This window comes from Sciurus vulgaris (assembly GCF_902686455.1).
Source record: "Sciurus vulgaris genome assembly, chromosome: 6".
Classification (NCBI taxonomy): Eukaryota; Metazoa; Chordata; class Mammalia; order Rodentia; family Sciuridae; genus Sciurus; species Sciurus vulgaris.
In genome coordinates, this window is record NC_136466.1 from 59,676,891 (window position 1) to 59,695,781 (window position 18,891).

Consider the following 18,891-nt stretch of genomic DNA (forward strand, 5'->3'; position numbering starts at 1 on the left):
ATTCAGACACAGCCTCCTGGAGATTAAGTGTAACTTTTTTCTAGGCTCAATAGAAATAAAAGATAAGAGAGGCTGAAGAACTTGGCATCTAAAAATAACTAAGGGTAAATTGCAGATCCAAATCTGAATCTTTGAAGCTATGTAAAAGGTGGTAAGTCCCACACGTCAAAACCTGCCAGCACTCTTTTTGAAAAGACATATACAGCTGAAACAAGCTTTCAGACTTTCAACTAAGAAATGTAATTATAATAAACTGTACCTCCTAATTGTGATGAGGTTGTTACAGTACAGAGCCGGAATAAAAATTTAAATGGTAATGTAAAGGTACTAGAATGTAAAGATACTAGAGAAAATGTAGACATACTAGAATTTTAGGAACATTTTTGCTTATTTAATATTCGTGGAAATAGTTCACTCAAGAATACTGATGCACGTTAACCACTGGCATTTTTAATTAATTGTAATAATACTTTATTATTAATCGTGCATAAAAAACAGAAATACCACTAAAAGTTTAGTGATGCTTTTCATTCTGACTGCAGATATATGGATATTTTTTCCTTGGTTATTAACTTCAAACCCCTTTAATTTTATTTTACATTAATATTACTTTGTTTGCTCACTATAGTTTATATTAACAGCATTTGTTTTTGGAAAATATCTGAAGTATCTAAGGTATTAGTAATATTAGAACTGATAATATCACTTTCTTCTTTACAACTCTAGTAAGTTTCATGCTGTTTACAGGGGAGGAATCAGAATCCTTAACCAGGATCATAAGGTCCTACATGGTATTGTCCCTGTATATCTCTCCAGCATCACACCAAGATCTTGCTTTTTATGTTGTAGCCACCAGATTTCTTCCAGTTGCTCCAATTGGCTATGCTCTCCACAGAACCTTGCTTTGCAAATGTAATTCTGTCTGCTTCCTCTTAGTTTTGCCTGGTGAGTTCCTGGACATCACTCAGTTCCATTGTCACTTCTTAAGTAAAGTGATCCCTGAACAAGCCTTGCCTCCTCTCACTTAGGACTCTTTCAGAGATGGTTAGCTATGTTTGTGCTCATATGGTGTAGTTCTGATCACAATTGTAATTTTATGTTCACTTGTATTTCTTTTCCTACTAAATTTTAAACTCAATGAGGAAAAATATAATAACCATCTTTGTTCAATATCATATTCTCTATTACCAGCATAGTGTGTGATCTATTAATATCTGTCAATTTAAACAATAATGAAACATTAAGTTGTTCAGAACTTTAAGTTGAAAAAAAAAAAAAAACTTGTATGAGTCCTTAATTCTAAAACAGGTTTCATCTACTTGTGACTAGGAATGTTGTATTTATTTCTCTTGAGACTATTTTATCCCGATAGTTTATGGACTTCCTAGAATTTCTTGAAGGAAGCGCAAGCTGTTTTGATCCAGTTGGCCACGCACACTGTATATTGTGTGTGTGATACACGTGCAGACACATGTGGGTGTTTTTAGTCCCTGTGCTCTATTTAGAGTTTGCTAAATCATTTTTGTTGGAGTTAGAAAATAAACTTGAGATGTTTTTTTCCTTGGTACATTTATTATGTCTTTCGTTGTGACTTGCCTAGCCAAGCAATCATTTCCTAGAGCCATGAAAGGTAAATTGCATTTTTGACCAGTCGTGAAACTATATAGTTATGGGTATACACTGAGAAGAAAATGGGAATAAAATGTGTTATTCTTAGTATCAAAAACAAAGATACTGTCCTACACTAGGAGGCTATGCTCCTAGAGTTTTCGTTTGGTCGATTTCCACAGCAGTGGGGAGTCAGTCTTACGTATTCTATTTCATGAAATAATAGCAATGAGTCACAGCAGAGAGGGAATAATATTAGACATATCTGAGTTCAAAGTTTGGATGAACTAATTACTGGCAATACAGTTATCAAAATCATACTTTTTATTTTATTTTCTCATCTAATAACTGAGAAATGAAATATAGGTTGAGTATCACTTATCTAAAAATCCTTAGGACCCAAAGCAATTCAGGAATCACTGGTTGGAATATTGGAATATTTTTATAGGCTTTACCAGTTGAGTATCCCTAATTCAAAAATCCAAAATCTGAAATGCTTTAAATTCATCATACCTTTGTGAGTTTTGTACTCACAGTTTGGGATTTGGAACATTTCAAATTTGTGATGCTTAACCTGGATCATTATAGTTAAAAGTAAATTGACTATCGTGGTAAATGGCACATAGCAGTTGATAGAAATGTAGCATTCATGATGTCGTTATCAGTGCCATGAAGATAAATAGTCGCTACTGGCATTTTAAGATGGGTGATTAAGAATGAGATCTCAGGTTTTGAAATACGGAGTTTCTATGTGAAAAGAAAACTCTCAAATATAACGATCAAATTTATGTCATCGATATCTGGCTTCATATTCCAGCTTCCAAGCTAGACAGTAACCACTCTTGCATTCACACTTTAAAAATGTACATTCTCAATTGTGCCAAGTGGCTTATTTACTGGAGAGTATCAAACCTCCAGTCATTGTCTTTCTCTCTTCATATGTCTTTGATTAATATTTTTCTCCGTCTCTTTTTTGTAGTCAGTGTAACTCAGATAATAAATTCTAATAGAATGACAGTGTTACTTTGGATAAAAATATAAACAGATCTAATGACTTCTCTAATGTACGATATAATTAAACTTATGGCTTAACTCAAACAGTAACTTACACATACACCTTCTGTTTCGTTCTGTCTACTCTTCTGTCTTAATATCGTCTCCAAATACTTTACTAAATTTATTCGCTCAAAGATTAATAGTCACCTACTGATTATGATATTTGGCAGACTATCTATCCTTAGTCACTTTTCTCTGATGTATCCATACCTTTTGACCAAGTTGACCCCAACTCTACCTAAGATAGCTCACTCATAGGATTCCACCTACACCAAAGTAGAACAGATCTTCTCCTTCTCATGATTATTTCTTCTTGGTTTTGTGTTCTTATTTATTTTCAATCTCTTTGTTAAAAACTATAACTCAGACTAAGATAGTTTCCTTGACTTCTTTCTCTCTCAGTTTCCTCCATGGGTAATTAAACCCATGGCTTAAATAATCTTTTTCTGCAGAGATGCTTTACAAAGATATGTCAAGTCTACTTTTCTCTGGAATTCCAGATATTCCAGAGTTATTACTGGATTTTCTCATTAAGCATTGTGCCATTTTGTTTGATATAAATTGTAAAACTGAACTTAACAATTTATTACCACACCAAGTAATTCCACTCTCGATTCCATGTTCCTGTAAATGATGGCCCCATTCTCACATCAATAATCATAAAGAGCTGTGTCCAATGTTTATTTCTGCATTTCCTATCAGTTACCAAGTTCAGAATTGTTTTTCTCTTCACAGTATCTTCTGGATTTTCTACCTCAGCCTTTACTGCTCCTGAATTTTAACATTAGCCTCCTGTTATTGCCATCCACACCTGTAACCCTTTTAATCCTTTGTAGTACTGTTAGATAAAGCCCTTGCAAGCCAAAATCTAATTACTAAGTTCCTTATCATGTTCAGTCCCTCTAAATTGATAAATTTATTGTCTTAGACATGCATTAAAACTCTTTTGTAGAATCAACTCTTGCATCTTCTCATGCCATCAGAATTTGTATTCAAGTGCTACTAAAACTACTTTTCCCATATTCTTCTTAACATACAATGGTCTCATCTTTTTTCTGTATCTATCCACATCTTATGCATTCTCCAAAGACAGGTCATCTATTTACTTCTTTGTGAAGCTTCCTTTGATTTGTGTGGACTGTTCTCTCTCCTGGATCACAGTGATTTTGGCTAATGCCTGTGTTTTTCAAATGTGAGTAGTACATATAACATTTAAAAGGAAGAAAAAATATTCCACCTCAGTGAGTAAGAATAGCAGGGAATGTCTGAGTGGTGTGTGATCAGAGACCAGGACAGCTTTAGAAACCCTAGCTTATCATCTTTAGCAGGGAATTAATCATATTGTTTTATATATTATCTTTTAACATAGTTTTGCAGTTTTTTAAACTCATATTTACAAAGCCTATTTATGTCTTTCTAATTTAATTATAAGCTCATTGAGGGCAGAGACCCTGTTGCCTTACTTGTATGGACAAATGCCCACTATTTGTTCTTATTTTCATGACTGCCTACTTTGTTCATGTAGCAAAATTAAAGTGCTTTTATATTTGGTGCTACTAAAAGTGGTCGAATGTTACTGAAAATGCATAATTCAACGATTAATTAAAATAAGCCGTGTTGTTGGACTAAAATTGTGATTCTCAAACAATATGCCTCTGCTTCCAGCCACTGCCACCAGGTGGGGTATATGCTACCTTCTGTTACATTAAAAACTAAACATTTTCAGGAATTTGAATAATTAATAAATAAGAGACGATCTGTAATAATTTCCCTTTTAAGCTTTAAATCAGACTTTCATCAGAAACATGAATCTATACAGAAATAGCAAACATTTTTATTTGAATTAATTTAAAAATATAAATATTCAACTGAAGGTCGTCACATGCCAGATCACTATTCGGTACCAAATGGAATCTTGATTCCTTCTTTTTTTGCACATCCTCTTATCTTATCCCACTTTATTTTATCACATACTTATTTTACTTCTTGCTTAAAGTCTGCTACAAAATTTTCCCTGAGAAACTCCTAAACTTGCCTTGCATTTAGCTGTCTGACACCTGTGGAGATGACACTAGATGCCTTGGTGAGCCTTATACTTACTTGTCTCCAGCTCCAGTTTCAAAACCTTTTGCTAATCTCGCCAGGGAATGTTTGGTCTCTCTTGTCCTATACTTAATTACTCCAGGGACTGGTCAAAGCCAGCTGTATTCTCTCCAGCTTGTTTCCTTATTCGCTGTACTTTCTAAATTAAAGGAGTTCCCAGAGCAAAACCTGAGATTATTCGATCTATTCTACAAACCACTGTATTTCCAACTAGGCTATCCCATTGGGATTTTTCTCTGCTCACAATTTATACAACAAATTGAACTTTTCTACGTGAATTGCAATTGCCTATTTATTCTCAATGGAGTTGTGGGCCCGACATCTTTCCAAGAAATTTCTTCACTTGAAATCACGATAGCTTTCGTATATAAGATGTTTTCTTTGCATAAGCATTGAAATCATAGCAGTAAGTAAAACCAAGTCAGTTAAGAAAAGAGATTTTATAAGACCTCTGGATTTATTTCATGCTTTTTTAATTCTTACAGGTTATATAGAAGTGTTGGTGATACCTGCTGGAGCAAGAAGAATCAAAGTTGTGGAGGAAAAGCCGGCACATAGCTATTTAGGTAACCTGAGTTACAGACACAGAGACGATCCAAGTACGAGCCCCACTCCCTTCCCTGAGAGTTCTATGATGACAAGGAAGTCAGTCTGTTTCTAGTTTCGTGTTTGAACCTCCCAGGAAGCACCTCTTGTCATATAGAGCAAGAATTTCTTTCCTTCTCTCCCAGGGGCTTTCCAGGAGCAAAAGCAATCTAGTTGTCTCCATATCGGGGGAGGGGCAGTATGGTATAAATTACTTCCACATGTTAGCCTGTGGTTAAAAAAAAAGCTCACTGAACAATTTCAATATGTTTTACTTCAAATCTATGCATATATATGTAATATATTTCATTACTATTTATTTCATATCTATACACTTATATACATTGATTACTTGTATAAATGCATATATATGTTTATGTCATGATTATTTTGGAATTAGGAAATATTGTGGTTTGAAAAAAAAATAGTACACGGATGTGAACTTGTAATGAAAAATGGTTCTCTTCCTGAACTTTAGGAAGACTTGCCTATGAAGAAATTATTTTAAAAAATCGAAGTATTGCTTTTTGAAAACACTATATTGGCTATTTTAATATATTAGTTTGTACAATTATTGGTTTTTAGGTATACCCAAGGAAATACTAAGTTTTCAAAACATACTTTGTATCAACTTTTCAATCTAATTACATCATGGTTTTTATGGTCATTATATCCACAGATAAAGGGATTGAAGGTGATCAGTTCAGGGAGAAGACTGAAGAGTCACCCAAAATTTAAGCATTGTATTTATATTACCCTGAACAAAAAGGAAACACATCAAGACCTTTTTTTTTCCCCCTTAAGAAAAATAATGTCTTCATTATTGTTTCTCAAGTGAGGAATAAATGTCCCAGTAGAGAAACCCTTTTTTCATAAAAACAATCCATCTTCCATAATTGTTTTTACTCTGCAGTATCTAAAACAGTTGAAACTTGGATGGAAATTTTTTTCATTAAGGTTTGCTTTCTAGGAGTAGGAAATTTTGAGAAAAAGAGAACAGTAAAATAAATCCTTTTTTATGTGACACACTTATTAACCTGTTATCAATATATAATTTTGATGTGCTCTACCTAGTATGATTTTTAAGTGCATTTTAAGTGCAAGTTTATCATGCCAGATTTTCAAATTCACAATGAAGACCTAATACCCAGTTTTTGAAGACAAGGTACATTCTATTATTTCAATTACTTTGTTTAATAGCAGAACATTGGCTATTACACTTGGGTATGGTTTCTTTTTTTCTAAGCTTGGAATGAAAGCAGATGTCACAAATGGAATTTTATCAATTCTACAAAATTCTACATTGTACTATGAGTTTTAGTAACCTGAGAATTGTGGCTAAAAAGCCAACTGGCTTTACAAGTGGGACCCATCCATGCTGCCTCCAATGCCTTACTTCCCAGTTTCCTCAACCAATCCAGTTTTATTTTCCATCTCCCTATATATTTACTGCCTTTTTCAAGGTCAGCAAATGCCTTCCTTGTTGACAAATTCAATACTCTTCATTGGTTGACCTGTAAATAGCATCTAAGTCTGTTGACTTCTCCTTAGTTTGTTAAATACTTTCCTCTCTTGCTTTCAAGAGTGCAGTTCTTTCCTCAGAGGATGCCCCTGACTCATCTCCCTTGTGAGACCCATAAATATTCTTAGTCTCCAGATGTTCCCACACTGTAGGGATCAGACTTGGGTCTTTCTTTCTTCTCTTCTATATTCTCTCCCTAAAGAAGCTCATCTAGTTTTATTCTTTACATGCTTATTTGATTTAAATGACCAAATGTCTCATAAGCACCTGAATATTTTAAGTTCAAAGTCAAAAGTTTAAATAAAAGATTTGATTTCCACCCAATTCTGAACTCATTCTTCCCTTAGTTTTCTCAAACACCATGGCAAGTGTCACCATTAGAGTCCTATGACTTGTAATAAGTACCACAAATTTGACAGCTTAAAACAACACAAATGAATGTATTCTTCATAGATCTGGAGTTCAGAAATGCAAAATATATTTTTCTTGACCAAGATGCAAACTGTCTATAGGTGGCATCACCTCTGGACGCTCAAGGGACATCATGCCTTGCTTTTCCAGCTTCTGGTGGTAGCCAACATTCCTTTGTGATGACATAACTTCACTGACTGTCACATTTCATTGCCTTCCCTTCTTCCTTATTCAAATCTGCCTGATCTCTCCCTCTTCGATAAACATTTGTATTTAGGGCCCTCCTAGATAATCTAGGGCAACCTTCCTGTGTCTGAATCCTTAATCATAAGTGAAGTCTTTTTTTTTTTTTTTAATGTGTAACAGAAGGTAGTTATCTTCATTCTTTCAGGTTGCTATAACCAAATGCCATAGAGTCAGTAGCTTATAAAAAACAGAAATTGATTTCTCATGGTTCTGGAGGACAAAAAGTCCAAAATCATGATATTGACAGATCTGGTGTCTAGTAAGGACCGGTTTCCAGATTGGCAGAGGGCACTTTTCACTGTGCACACATATGGTGTAAGAGGCTGGCTAACTCTGTAGGGTCTCTTTTATAAGGGCATGAATCTTATTCATGAGAGTGGAGACCTCTGGAAAGAATCCATAATAATATTACCATGGGGTTCATGACTTCACCATATGAATTTTACAAAGGGAAACAAATATTCAAATCACAGCAGTAGCATTCATAGGTTCTGAGGATTAAGACATAGATCCCCCCTTAATTACATGTTTTCTTATTGTGATAAAACTATATGTAACATAAAAGTTATCATCTTATCTAATTTTAAGTGTAAAGTTCAGTGTGTTCAGTGACATTGAATACATTCACATCTCAAAACCATTTCTGTGGAAATATAAAAGCCTACCTATAATTCAAATGGAATTTCAATTTCAAGCAACCCTGATTAATTAAACCAATCTCACAAAAGAAGAATAAAGCCATAGGACTCTTATTTCCTAATTTCAAAACTTACTACAAAGCTAAGGGTAATCCCAAAAGTACGTTGCTGGCAGAAAGTCAGACAAGACACACCACAGGTACAGAACAGTCAGAAACAAGCCCTTGATTTGTAAAAAGGGTGCCAAGACCACTCAATGGAGAAAAGACAGTCTTTATCCAATAGTGCTGGGAAAACTGGATATCCACCTGCCGATAAAGTTTTACCCTTACCTACTATCATACACAAAAAAACCTCTAGCTTCAGGGCTATTCTTTGATTTCTGATACTGATTCAATCCCTTTACTAATTATAGGCCTATTAGGATTTCCATTTCTTTGTGATTCAGTCTTGGTTTGTTTTGGTGTCTGGAAATCTGTCCATTTTATCTCGCTTATCCAGTTTGTTTTCATATATCTGTTCATAGTACTCATGATCTTTTTTAAAAATTTCTATGGCATTTGTTTATAATATTCCCACATTAATATCTGATTTTAGTAATTTCAGTCTTGTTCCTGATTTTTCTTAGTGCAGATAAAAGTTTGTCAATTTTATTGATATTGTTGAAGAATCATCTTATGTTTTTATTGATTTTTCCCTCTATTGTTTTTCCCATTTAACACTGCCCTAATCAGATTCATATTCTTCTTCTTTCTTTAGTTCCTGAAATTGTTAAGTTCAAGTGTTAATTCGAGGTCTTTCTTTTTTTTTTAAATGTAAGTGTTTATAGGTACATAGTTTCCTCTTGACACTCCTTTTACATGCCCCATAATTTTCAGTATGTTGTTTTCTCTTTCATTTGTCTTGAGATATTTCCTAATTTTTCTTGTGATGTTCTTCTTTGACATATTAGTTGTTTAAGAATATGCTGCTTAATTTCTACAAACTTGTGAACATTCTAGTTTTCTTTCTCTTATTGTTTTCTCACTTTATCCCATTGTGGTGGGGGATATTTTCTTTATATTTTTATTTTAGGAACTTTTTTTTTTAATTGAGCCATAAGTCAGCCAACCACATTTACTAATTTATTTATTTTCCTTTTTTTCTTTTTTGCACTTGGGCTTGAACTCAGGGCCACATAAGTTGCCAAGCAAGTGCTTTAAAACTGCACTATACGTCCGGCCCCTCTCTTTACATATTATTTTTTTACAAGGTCTTATCCAGCTATCCTGGCTAGCCTTGAACTTTTCTCCTGCCTCAGCCTCCCCAGTAGCTGAGAGCACAGGCATGTGCCACACACTCAGCCACAATCACTGATTTCTATCCAGTTGTTTTTGTCAAAACCAAGAGGCTACCTTAAGCCCTCATATTCATTATCACTCTTAATGTAATATATCAGCAAATCCTGCCAGTGTCTAAAGTTATCATTTTCTCTCCATCCATACTGTGACCTCCCATCAAGTCACTTCTATTACATTGTTCTGTTTAATTCTTTTATAGCACTTACTATTCTCTGAATTTTTCTTATTTATTTAATAATGCTTGCTTTTATATTGTCTATTTCTATGGCTAGTTTTTGAAGGCATTTTGTTTAGTTCCTTGTTTGCAATAACCAAAATAAATCCTGGTACTTAGGAACTATCAACACTTTGTATGAATGTTTGATAAAGGACAATGTATTACACCTGTCTGTTAAATAAATCCTCACAATACTTCCACAATGTAGGCACTAATAATTTCCCAATTTTTAAAGAGACCTTCAAGACCAGAGGAACAGAGAATTTATGTTTCTTGTACAAAGTCATACACCTAAAAGGCTATAATCCTGAGCTGGAATACAAGGAATCTGGTCATAGCATCTATGTTCGCAGGCACTGAAACATGCTGCCTCTTTTAAAAAATTTTTCCTTTTGGTTTAATCATTGCCTTCCATGCAACACTTGTGATTTTTAAAGCATATGTCCTATTTGAACATATTTTTATTAAATTTTTCCCATATCACCTTTTTTCCCCTCTTGAACTAATGTGATCAATTCATTGTATAAAGTTAATTTAGGAGGGAATAAATCATGAAATGACTATTTTCTTCTCCAGTTACTGCCTCCAGTTCTGCCAATCCCATGTTCTTTATTTGCTATAGATCTCTAAACATATAAACCCCCAAGCATTTTTTCTTGTTAAAAGACCATTCAGTTTAAAACTTGAATCCCATATCTGTCTTAGGCATCTGGTTTTAATTATTGTCAGTTCTCTTTGTGCTTTGATTTAGGCCTAAGCTAGCAGAGTCTTTTATTTGTATAAAGAAATAGTATCTGTGCTCCTAAACCGTGTGAATGCTAAACTCTGGAGATAAAGTCAACTTTGAAAGTGCTAATATGTTACCATGTTTACTCACATGCCTACTGTTTCCTTACACTGTTAATGAAAAATAATTATCTTCATGAATTAGCAGAAGGTACAAGAATAGGGACAAAAAACTAGTTGCATAAACTAATCAAGAGAATAGGGATGGAGAATAACCCATTAAACCCATTAGAAAAGATAGAACTTGTTGACAAATGGATGCAAATGTTGACAGAGAATAAAGATTCATGGGTGACTTCTAGAACTCTGGCAAGTAGCAGTGCCATTTACTGATAAAGGACAAATGTGTAAGGGAGAAGTTTGGAGGAAAAATAAATGACACAGTGCTAAACTTCTAGATTTCAAGCCCAAAGACCTGGCAAATGGATTCATACCATAAATCATACTTCCTAAAGGTTCCATTGGATATAGGCAGGAAGTGGTTAGAAATCTTCATCCCAAAGAGCTTTAGGAAAAAGAAAGGAAAATAGAACCTTGGCAAACTGACCATTCTTGAATAAATTAACTTGTCTACACTGAACTATATATTATTTCATAGGAGAAATTTAATTGTCTCCCAGTACAATTATTCTTTTTCATTATTCTCTTTTGATTATATTCTTATGTGCAATTATTATGTGGCATTATAATCATGTTATCAGGTTATCAAAAAGCCTAAAGTGGAAGTCCCATACATTATATTTTTACAAAATCAGTGTAACTTATGATTTGTAAGAGCCTCATACAAGATGTACAGGCCAGCCTTCCTTGCCTGCAGTTTTGCATACAAAGCAATATGGACAATATTCTCACTAAAAACAATTTTAAATGAGCAAAATTTCAGAAAAAAGTACATTTTATAACAAAATTAATGAATTGAGTAGCTTATAAACAACATAAATGTATTTATCACAGTTTTGAAATCAGGATGTCCAAGATCAGGATGCCAGTATGACTGGATTCTGATGAGGTGCTTTTCTGGGTTGCAGACTATCAATCTCTAGCTCTGTCCTTGTGTGATAGAGGAAGAGAATGTGATCTCTCCTGGAACTCTTATAATCATCTCATTTGTGAGAACTCTACCCTTGGGAACTCACCTAATCATAATCATCTCCTAATAACCTCACTACCTAATGCCATCACATTATGGGATAGACTGTCAACATATGAATTTTGGAGGAACACAGATATTCAGTTCATAACACTTCTCAAATGAAAAGAAATTAAGGAACCCTTGAATGCCAAAACAAAGTGAAAACAGGAAGTCAAGTATTAGGCTGACTCTACCACTTAGCCTTAATCCTAGTAACTGAGTTTAGACTCTGAGAATCAAAGGGATTGAGTGACAGAAAACAAAGCCTAAAACCTTTGCAGAATTAAAACTCTCATAGGAGACTCCTGAGTGAAGCAATATGAGGACCATAATCACAGTGAGATGGAGAGATAAATACATTTGCACCCAAAAGGAGAGAGGAAGAAAATGTGTTTATATTAACTTTAGTACAAGCTGGAGATAGAAAATAATTTTCTGGAGAATTTATAATGCAAAGCAACCCTGCATATGGATTTGTAGCACCAGATTACCCTGTGAAGTTCCAAACCTCCAAGACAACATTTATCTTAATATGGTTATCAACATGACTGGCATATGCACATGTAAATCCTTTCTGAAGGAATGCACCTTCAAACCCAGTCTTTAAAAAAAGGTAAATTTCAACAAATATAGTTTAATAGTAAAAAATAAATAAATAAATAAATTTCCAGAAAATACAGAAGGAAATACACACCAGAGCAAAACAGTAAAAATAAGAGAAAGCAAAATGAAGCATATTACATAGAGAAGACATAAAAATAATTGTATTTAGTATGTTTAAACATATAGAAGATTTAAAAATAAGAATAAGAACTAAGACAATAAAATTGAATAAATACCTTTTTAAAGAACCAAATTTTTAGACAGTTAAAATAATGGATAGTAAAACAAGATAGAAAAATGAAGAAATATACAGGAGAAAAGAAACACAAAATAAGAAGAACACAAAATAATTAAACTCTGAAAAACTAAAATCTTTAGTTAAGTGACAAATTTTCAGATTGAATTTTAAAAATAATTTTGGTATGTGATGCTCATACAGACATAAAAATAACACTCACAAATATTAAATACCAAAGGATGAAAAAGTGAGATAAAAAAGTCACAAAATTTTTATAAAATAATACAATTAATCACCTAATATTGGACTTTTAAAATTCCATGAACTACAAATCTTTAAAGCAAAAATTGAGGAAGAAAAATTGACAGATTCTTCATCATAATGAGAAATTAATGCTCAGATATGGAATGAACTGACTTCCACCAAGTATCCAGGTAATGAGGGGAAAAGGCACCCTATAAATAAATGGTATTGAATCAACTATATAGAAAACAAAAAATGGACCTGGTCCCTCCCCCACATCCTACACAAATATTAAAATGGATTAGAGAGCTAATCCCAAAAGCCAAGACTCTAAAATTCTAGGGTGAAAATAAAAGGTAAGAGAAAATCTTCATGACCGTGTAGGAACCCATGATTTCCTTACAGTGTAAGTGCAAAATTACTAATTCTTAAAAAAAAGGGGGGGGGCAGATATATTAGAGTTCACCAATAATAAGTCTATTACTTTTTTAAGAACATCATTGAGAAAATCAAGTTATTTATAACATTTCCTATTTCATTATAGTGTCTATAAGAATAATGTTTTCTTACTTCTGATATTGTTGATTTGTGCTGTTTTTCTTAATAGTCAACTTTTGTCAGTTATTTGACCTCTTCAAATAGCCAATTTGTGGTGCTATAAAGTGCCTATATTTTTAATTTGATTTGTATTCATAGATTTCTGTTCTTTTTATCATTTTCTTTCTTCTATTTGCTTTGGATTTAAATTGCTCTTTTCTTCTAGCATAAGTAGACATGGGATTAATTTTGGTTTCTTCTTGTTTGTCTGTATGACAATTAAAAGCTATAAAATTCCCTCTAAGTGTGCTTTAGTTTAATTCTATGATGTAATTTTAGTTCAAACTATTTTCATATTATCACTGTGATTTCTACTTTGATCCATGATTTGTTTATAAATGCAGTTTAATTTTAAAGTGTTTTTATTTTTAAGTAGATCTTTTGTTATGAATTTCTAGTTTATGTTCATTGTAGTAAGAGACTATACTCTGTGATTTCACTTGAGACTTACTTTTATGACCTGAGGCTTTTATTAGTTAATGTTTCATCTATTTGTACTTGAAAAAAATGACATCCTATAATTGCTGGCTGCAGTCTTCTCAAAATATCAGTTTCAAGTCTTTTTCTGGATTTTTTTTTTTTTTTTTTTTTTTGCAGTACTGGGGATTGAATCCATGGCCTCTCATGTGCTAGGCAAGTGCTACCAAGTTACGTCCTCTTCTCTTTTTATTTTATTTTGAGAAAGGGCCTCACTAAGATGCTCAGGCTGGTGTCAAACTTGCTTTTTGAGTATCTGACATTACAGTAGTACACAAACCTGCCCAGCTGTGTCTTCTATATTCTTACTGATATTTTCTTATTTCATCAATTAAGGGAAGTAATGAAATCTCCAACTCAGATTATGGATTCGTCTACGTCTCCTTTCAATTATATCAGATTTTGTTTTATGCATTTTGGTGCCTCATCATATACTTAAGATCCTTAAGTCTCCTTAATAAATGTTGTATCATTTTAAATTTAAATGAATGTTAATATAAATCGTGTATCTTAAAATGTCCTTTTCATCTCTGAAAGTATTCATTATCATGAGGTTCATGCTGATGTAATACAGCGAGTTCTTTTTTTCATTATTATTATCAGTCTTGCAAGCTTCAGTTTTTTCAGTCCTTTCACTTTTAATCTGCTCGTGTCTTTGTTCTTTAAGTGCACTTTCGTAATTGAATGTAGTGTGAACTTTCATTTTCTCTAACCTAACAGAATCTCCCTTTTGACCAATGTCCTTAGTCCGTTTAAACACAATATAATAATGGACATGGTGGGCTTGTTTCTCTTTGCTTCAGCTCTTTTTCGTCCCTTTTTTTTGTTTTGTTTTGTTTTGGGCTACACTTAGATTAAATATTTGTAAGTATTCCATTTTGTCTCTCTTCCTTTGTTAGAGTTCTTTATTACATTTAATTGATTGGTCTACCATTTACAATGTGTATTTTAACCTATTATAGTCTCCTTTCAAATAATATTATACTGCTATATGATGGAAACTCTTTAATAGAGTGTACTTCACTTTTCCCTTCTTTTTACTATTATGCATTTTATTTCCATATTTCATATAATCAGTTTATTTCTACATGTCTTTCAGCATTATCATATTAAACATGTCCAGCATCCAATAAAAAAAAACCATATGTGTGATGTCAGAAAATGTGACCAAACATAACCAAGGGAAAAAAAAAAAGATCTATCAATAAAACAAAAATGAAGTAAATACCATTGTAATCATTTTGCTTTAGTCAATTACACTGTTAATGACTTTTACAAAAATGAGTATCTTACATTTTTATACATTTACTGATACCAACATTCTCCTTTCATTCACATAGAAATGTTTCTATCAGAAACCATTTTCTTCTAGCCTGAAGAACATCCTTTAACATTTTTTGTAGAGCAAATCTAATGACATTTTATTTTTCAGGTTTTGTTTATCTGAAAATATATTTATTTTGCCTTTGTGTTTGAAGGATATTTTCACTGTATATGGAATTCTAGATTTTATTTGCTTTCATCATTTTACATATTGTATTCATTATCTTCTGGCTTACATTGGTTCTGATGGTTAACCTAATGAATACTTAAATCCTTTTATCCCTGTATATAATATGTCTTTTTCTCTATCTGACCACTTTGAACAGTGTTCTCCCTATCACCATTATTCTTGAATGGTTTCCTTTGTACTTATTCTGCATGAGTTCCTTTGTACCTTTTATATCTGTGAGTTTATAGTTTTTATCAAATATAAAATATTTTTGAACACTATCTCTTCAAATAATTTTTGCCCCAACTCCCTTTCCTGGGATTCCTGTTACATGTATTTGTCTACCAGGGATTTCCCATGGATCACTGGTAATCTATTGTTTACTTTTTTCAATCTTTTTCCTCTCTGAATTTTGGTTAGTTTTTATTCCATTAGCTGGTTTTCCAGTTTTTAAGTTGTTTTTATGCTGTCTAATGTTCACTTTCACCTCTTCAGTGAATCTATTTTTATAGACATTGTATTTCTATTCTGAAAAATTTAATAAAATTTCATGCTTATTTTCATGGCTTATGTTACTCTTCAATGTCAAATACTTTTCTTTAAATTCATGTGCATGCTAAACATACTTATAATTGCCCTTTAATCCACCAGGTCCATCATTTCAATTGTTCCTGAATTTCATTTTATTGACTGATTTTTTTCCTCTTGGTTTTTTCTGACTTTTTTGTGTGTATAGTGATTTTTTATTGGATGCTGGACATGATTCATAAGCTATTGCTAAATGGTTATATTTTGTTATCTTTTTCTTTTTAATCTTTATTTGGTTTATTTATTTTATATGTGGTACTGGGGATTGAATCCATTGCCTCACCTGTCCTAGGCAAACACTCTTACCACTGAGCCACAACCCCAACCCCTATTTTGTTATTCTTTATTATTGAGTATTGAATTTCATTTTGCTGGACAGTTAATTTTCTTTCAAATCAGCCGACTTGTTGAATCTTTTTTCAAGTTTGGTAGCATGGATCTAAAGTTGCCTTTCTTCTAGGACCACTTAAGACTTACTTCTCATAGCTCCTCTACTGAAGACCATGTGTTCAAATAGATCTCACCACTCTGCACAGAACTCATGTATCTTCCATCCCTTCTTGAGCTCCAGGGGTTGTAAAGTTTAGAGGTACCCAGTAGTAGTTACCTTCCCAGTTTTTGGGAATCACACCCCCACTTGAGTGAAGCTGAATATCAGCCACAGGCTCCAAGGACCCTTTTGTAGGTTTTTGGAGTGCCTTGTGTGGCTCACTCTTCTCTTCTCCCACCCATCATTAAACCAACACCAGGCGCCTCAGCCAATCTCAGCTTCATTCTGTGTCCTCCTCTCACTGAAGCCCTCATCATCTCTGTGTTCTACATGGGTTCAGCCATCCGGTGAGGAGTCCAGTAAATATCTTCAAGCAGAAAACCAAGCAATTTTGACATCATATATTTATTCTCCATCCCTTGGGTATCAGACTTCTCTGTTGCCAGGAATCCAATGTTTGAGAACAATTGTTTCATACATTGTCTAGTTTTCTAGTTGTTTATGGTGGGAAAGCTAAAGCAGTTCCAGTCAAGGCCCAAAGCTGTATTCCTGAAAACACAATTTTAAAGTTAAAACAAAAACTAAGACTAAGAGATTCACATGCCCAAGTTACTGATTCTCCATGTGAGATGACTATTAAGCTAATAAAATTTGTGGATTTGCATGTTTATGTGTGTGCCATTTTCTGGGAAATGCTGAATGCCAAAAATATGAATTAAGTTTGAATATCATACTCTAACAACCCCAAGAGGTTTCTTAAGAAATTTTTATTAGAGATTTTCAGGACATATTCCTTTGTAATTGTGCCATGAAAATGTCTTGAAATACAGTAGGAAAAATGAGATCATACTGGTCACTATACAAATCTAAGCCAAAAGGATATAGCCTATAGGGAACTATAAAGAAATACTTAACCTTTTAGGCAAATCATTAATTTTTTATCAAAAAGTTTTAACATTGTCTAAAGTACATCCATCTGTTGATTGTAATAAGTATTTATTCATTTATAGATGGCAGTAGCTATATTGTAAGTTTCCTTTCAATATATTCCCTTCAAATTTAAAATTCAAAGTAAAAATTAATATTTACATGTTTTAAATAACTCTGGGAGTATGTATGCTTATTTAATATTTCATTTAAAACATCATGTTAGACTATATAAATGTATGATAAAATGTTATTTGTTGTAAGCTAAGAGTGATGAGGTAAATTTCAATAATTATAATTTCATGAATACATTATATACAGGCACCAAAAAATCTTGAAGTAAACCACAAATATTCTAACAAGTAATTAATATGAAAAAAATAAGTGATTAATAAGCAAATGCTCTGCTTATTTCTGCTTATTGCTTTGACTTAACAAAATCATCAACTTTAAAGCAAGAGATCCTTTTTTTAAAACTAGATTGTTCAAAATTTAACTTCCACTATTTCTCCTCAACCATGGTTGATATTTTTTTTCCATTTACTATTTATCATCATATCCCACCTGTTTTCTCACCCTGGAAATCTAGAATCATATTTAATAATTTCTTTCACCTAAGACAATCAAGTCATGACCATATTCTGTCAACTTCAATCCTAAGTACATCTTGCTATTTTTCTCAACTTCTTAATCCAGGCCACCATTAATTCAGCTGGGCTACCATGTTCACAGTATGTGCTATATTCTCTATTTAAATACACCAGTCCATTTTTCCACGTATTAGTTTTCAAAACTTTTTGTAAAGTTTTATTCTGTGTTTTATGTTGTAAATACTCACAACATACTATAAAACCTATAAGGCCTAGCTATTCCTTCCCTCTCCAGCCTTTGGTCTTCTTGATCTGCTCAGCATGACTGGACTCATGCACACTTGTCTCCCTGATCTCCATCAAGCTGCATGTTATGACCTTTACATTTGTAGTTCACTTGGTCTTGAACTTTCTTTCTGCTTCCTTTATTCTCCCTAGCTAACATCCTCATAAGTAACTTCCCCGACACAAGCCTTTCTCAGCTCCCTTATTAGTCATTTAAATAACTTGTTGACTACCAGATTCTCCAGTTAGGTTACAAGTTCCATGAGGAGAGATAGTATATCTATTTTGTTCATTTTGGGGCTTTCAGAACATTAAGTATTACTGAGTTAGAGCAAATATTTAAGTAATTATTTCTTCATGATTAAATATTATATGAGGAAATATTGATCTCAGCTTCTGCCCAACACCAAATGAATCAGAATGTGCATTTTTAACATGAACTCCAGGTAATTTGCAGGCATATTAAATTAAGAGAAGCAAATGAGCCAATATAAGATTTGGACTTCTGATTCCTAGGCTAGCTGTACAGATATCTCCACTGAAGATAAAATCAACTTGAATCATGGTATTAATTGACTGGGACCGGGGCATGGTGGTGAACATATGTAATTCTAGCAATTCGGAAGGCTGAGGCAGGAAGATGGCAAGTTCAAGGACAGCCTCAGTAACTTAAAGAGACCCTATCTCAAAATTAAAAATATAAAGGAATTGATATAT

At 33.1% G+C, this 18,891-nt stretch overlaps 1 protein-coding gene across 3 annotated transcripts in view; it reads left to right on the forward strand.

The window, feature by feature from the left end:
- Positions 1-18,891, forward strand: part of ADAMTS19 (ADAM metallopeptidase with thrombospondin type 1 motif 19) — a 303,272-nt gene that overhangs the window by 227,889 nt on the left and 56,492 nt on the right. For 2 of the 3 annotated variants that reach the window (XM_079145927.1, XM_079145925.1), the window contains one exon: positions 5,253-5,366. In XM_079145927.1, the coding sequence (XP_079002053.1) occupies positions 5,253-5,366 (114 nt within the window). The remainder of the gene's footprint in view (positions 1-5,252; positions 5,367-18,891) is intronic. The other variant, XM_079145926.1, reaches the window with a different exon arrangement.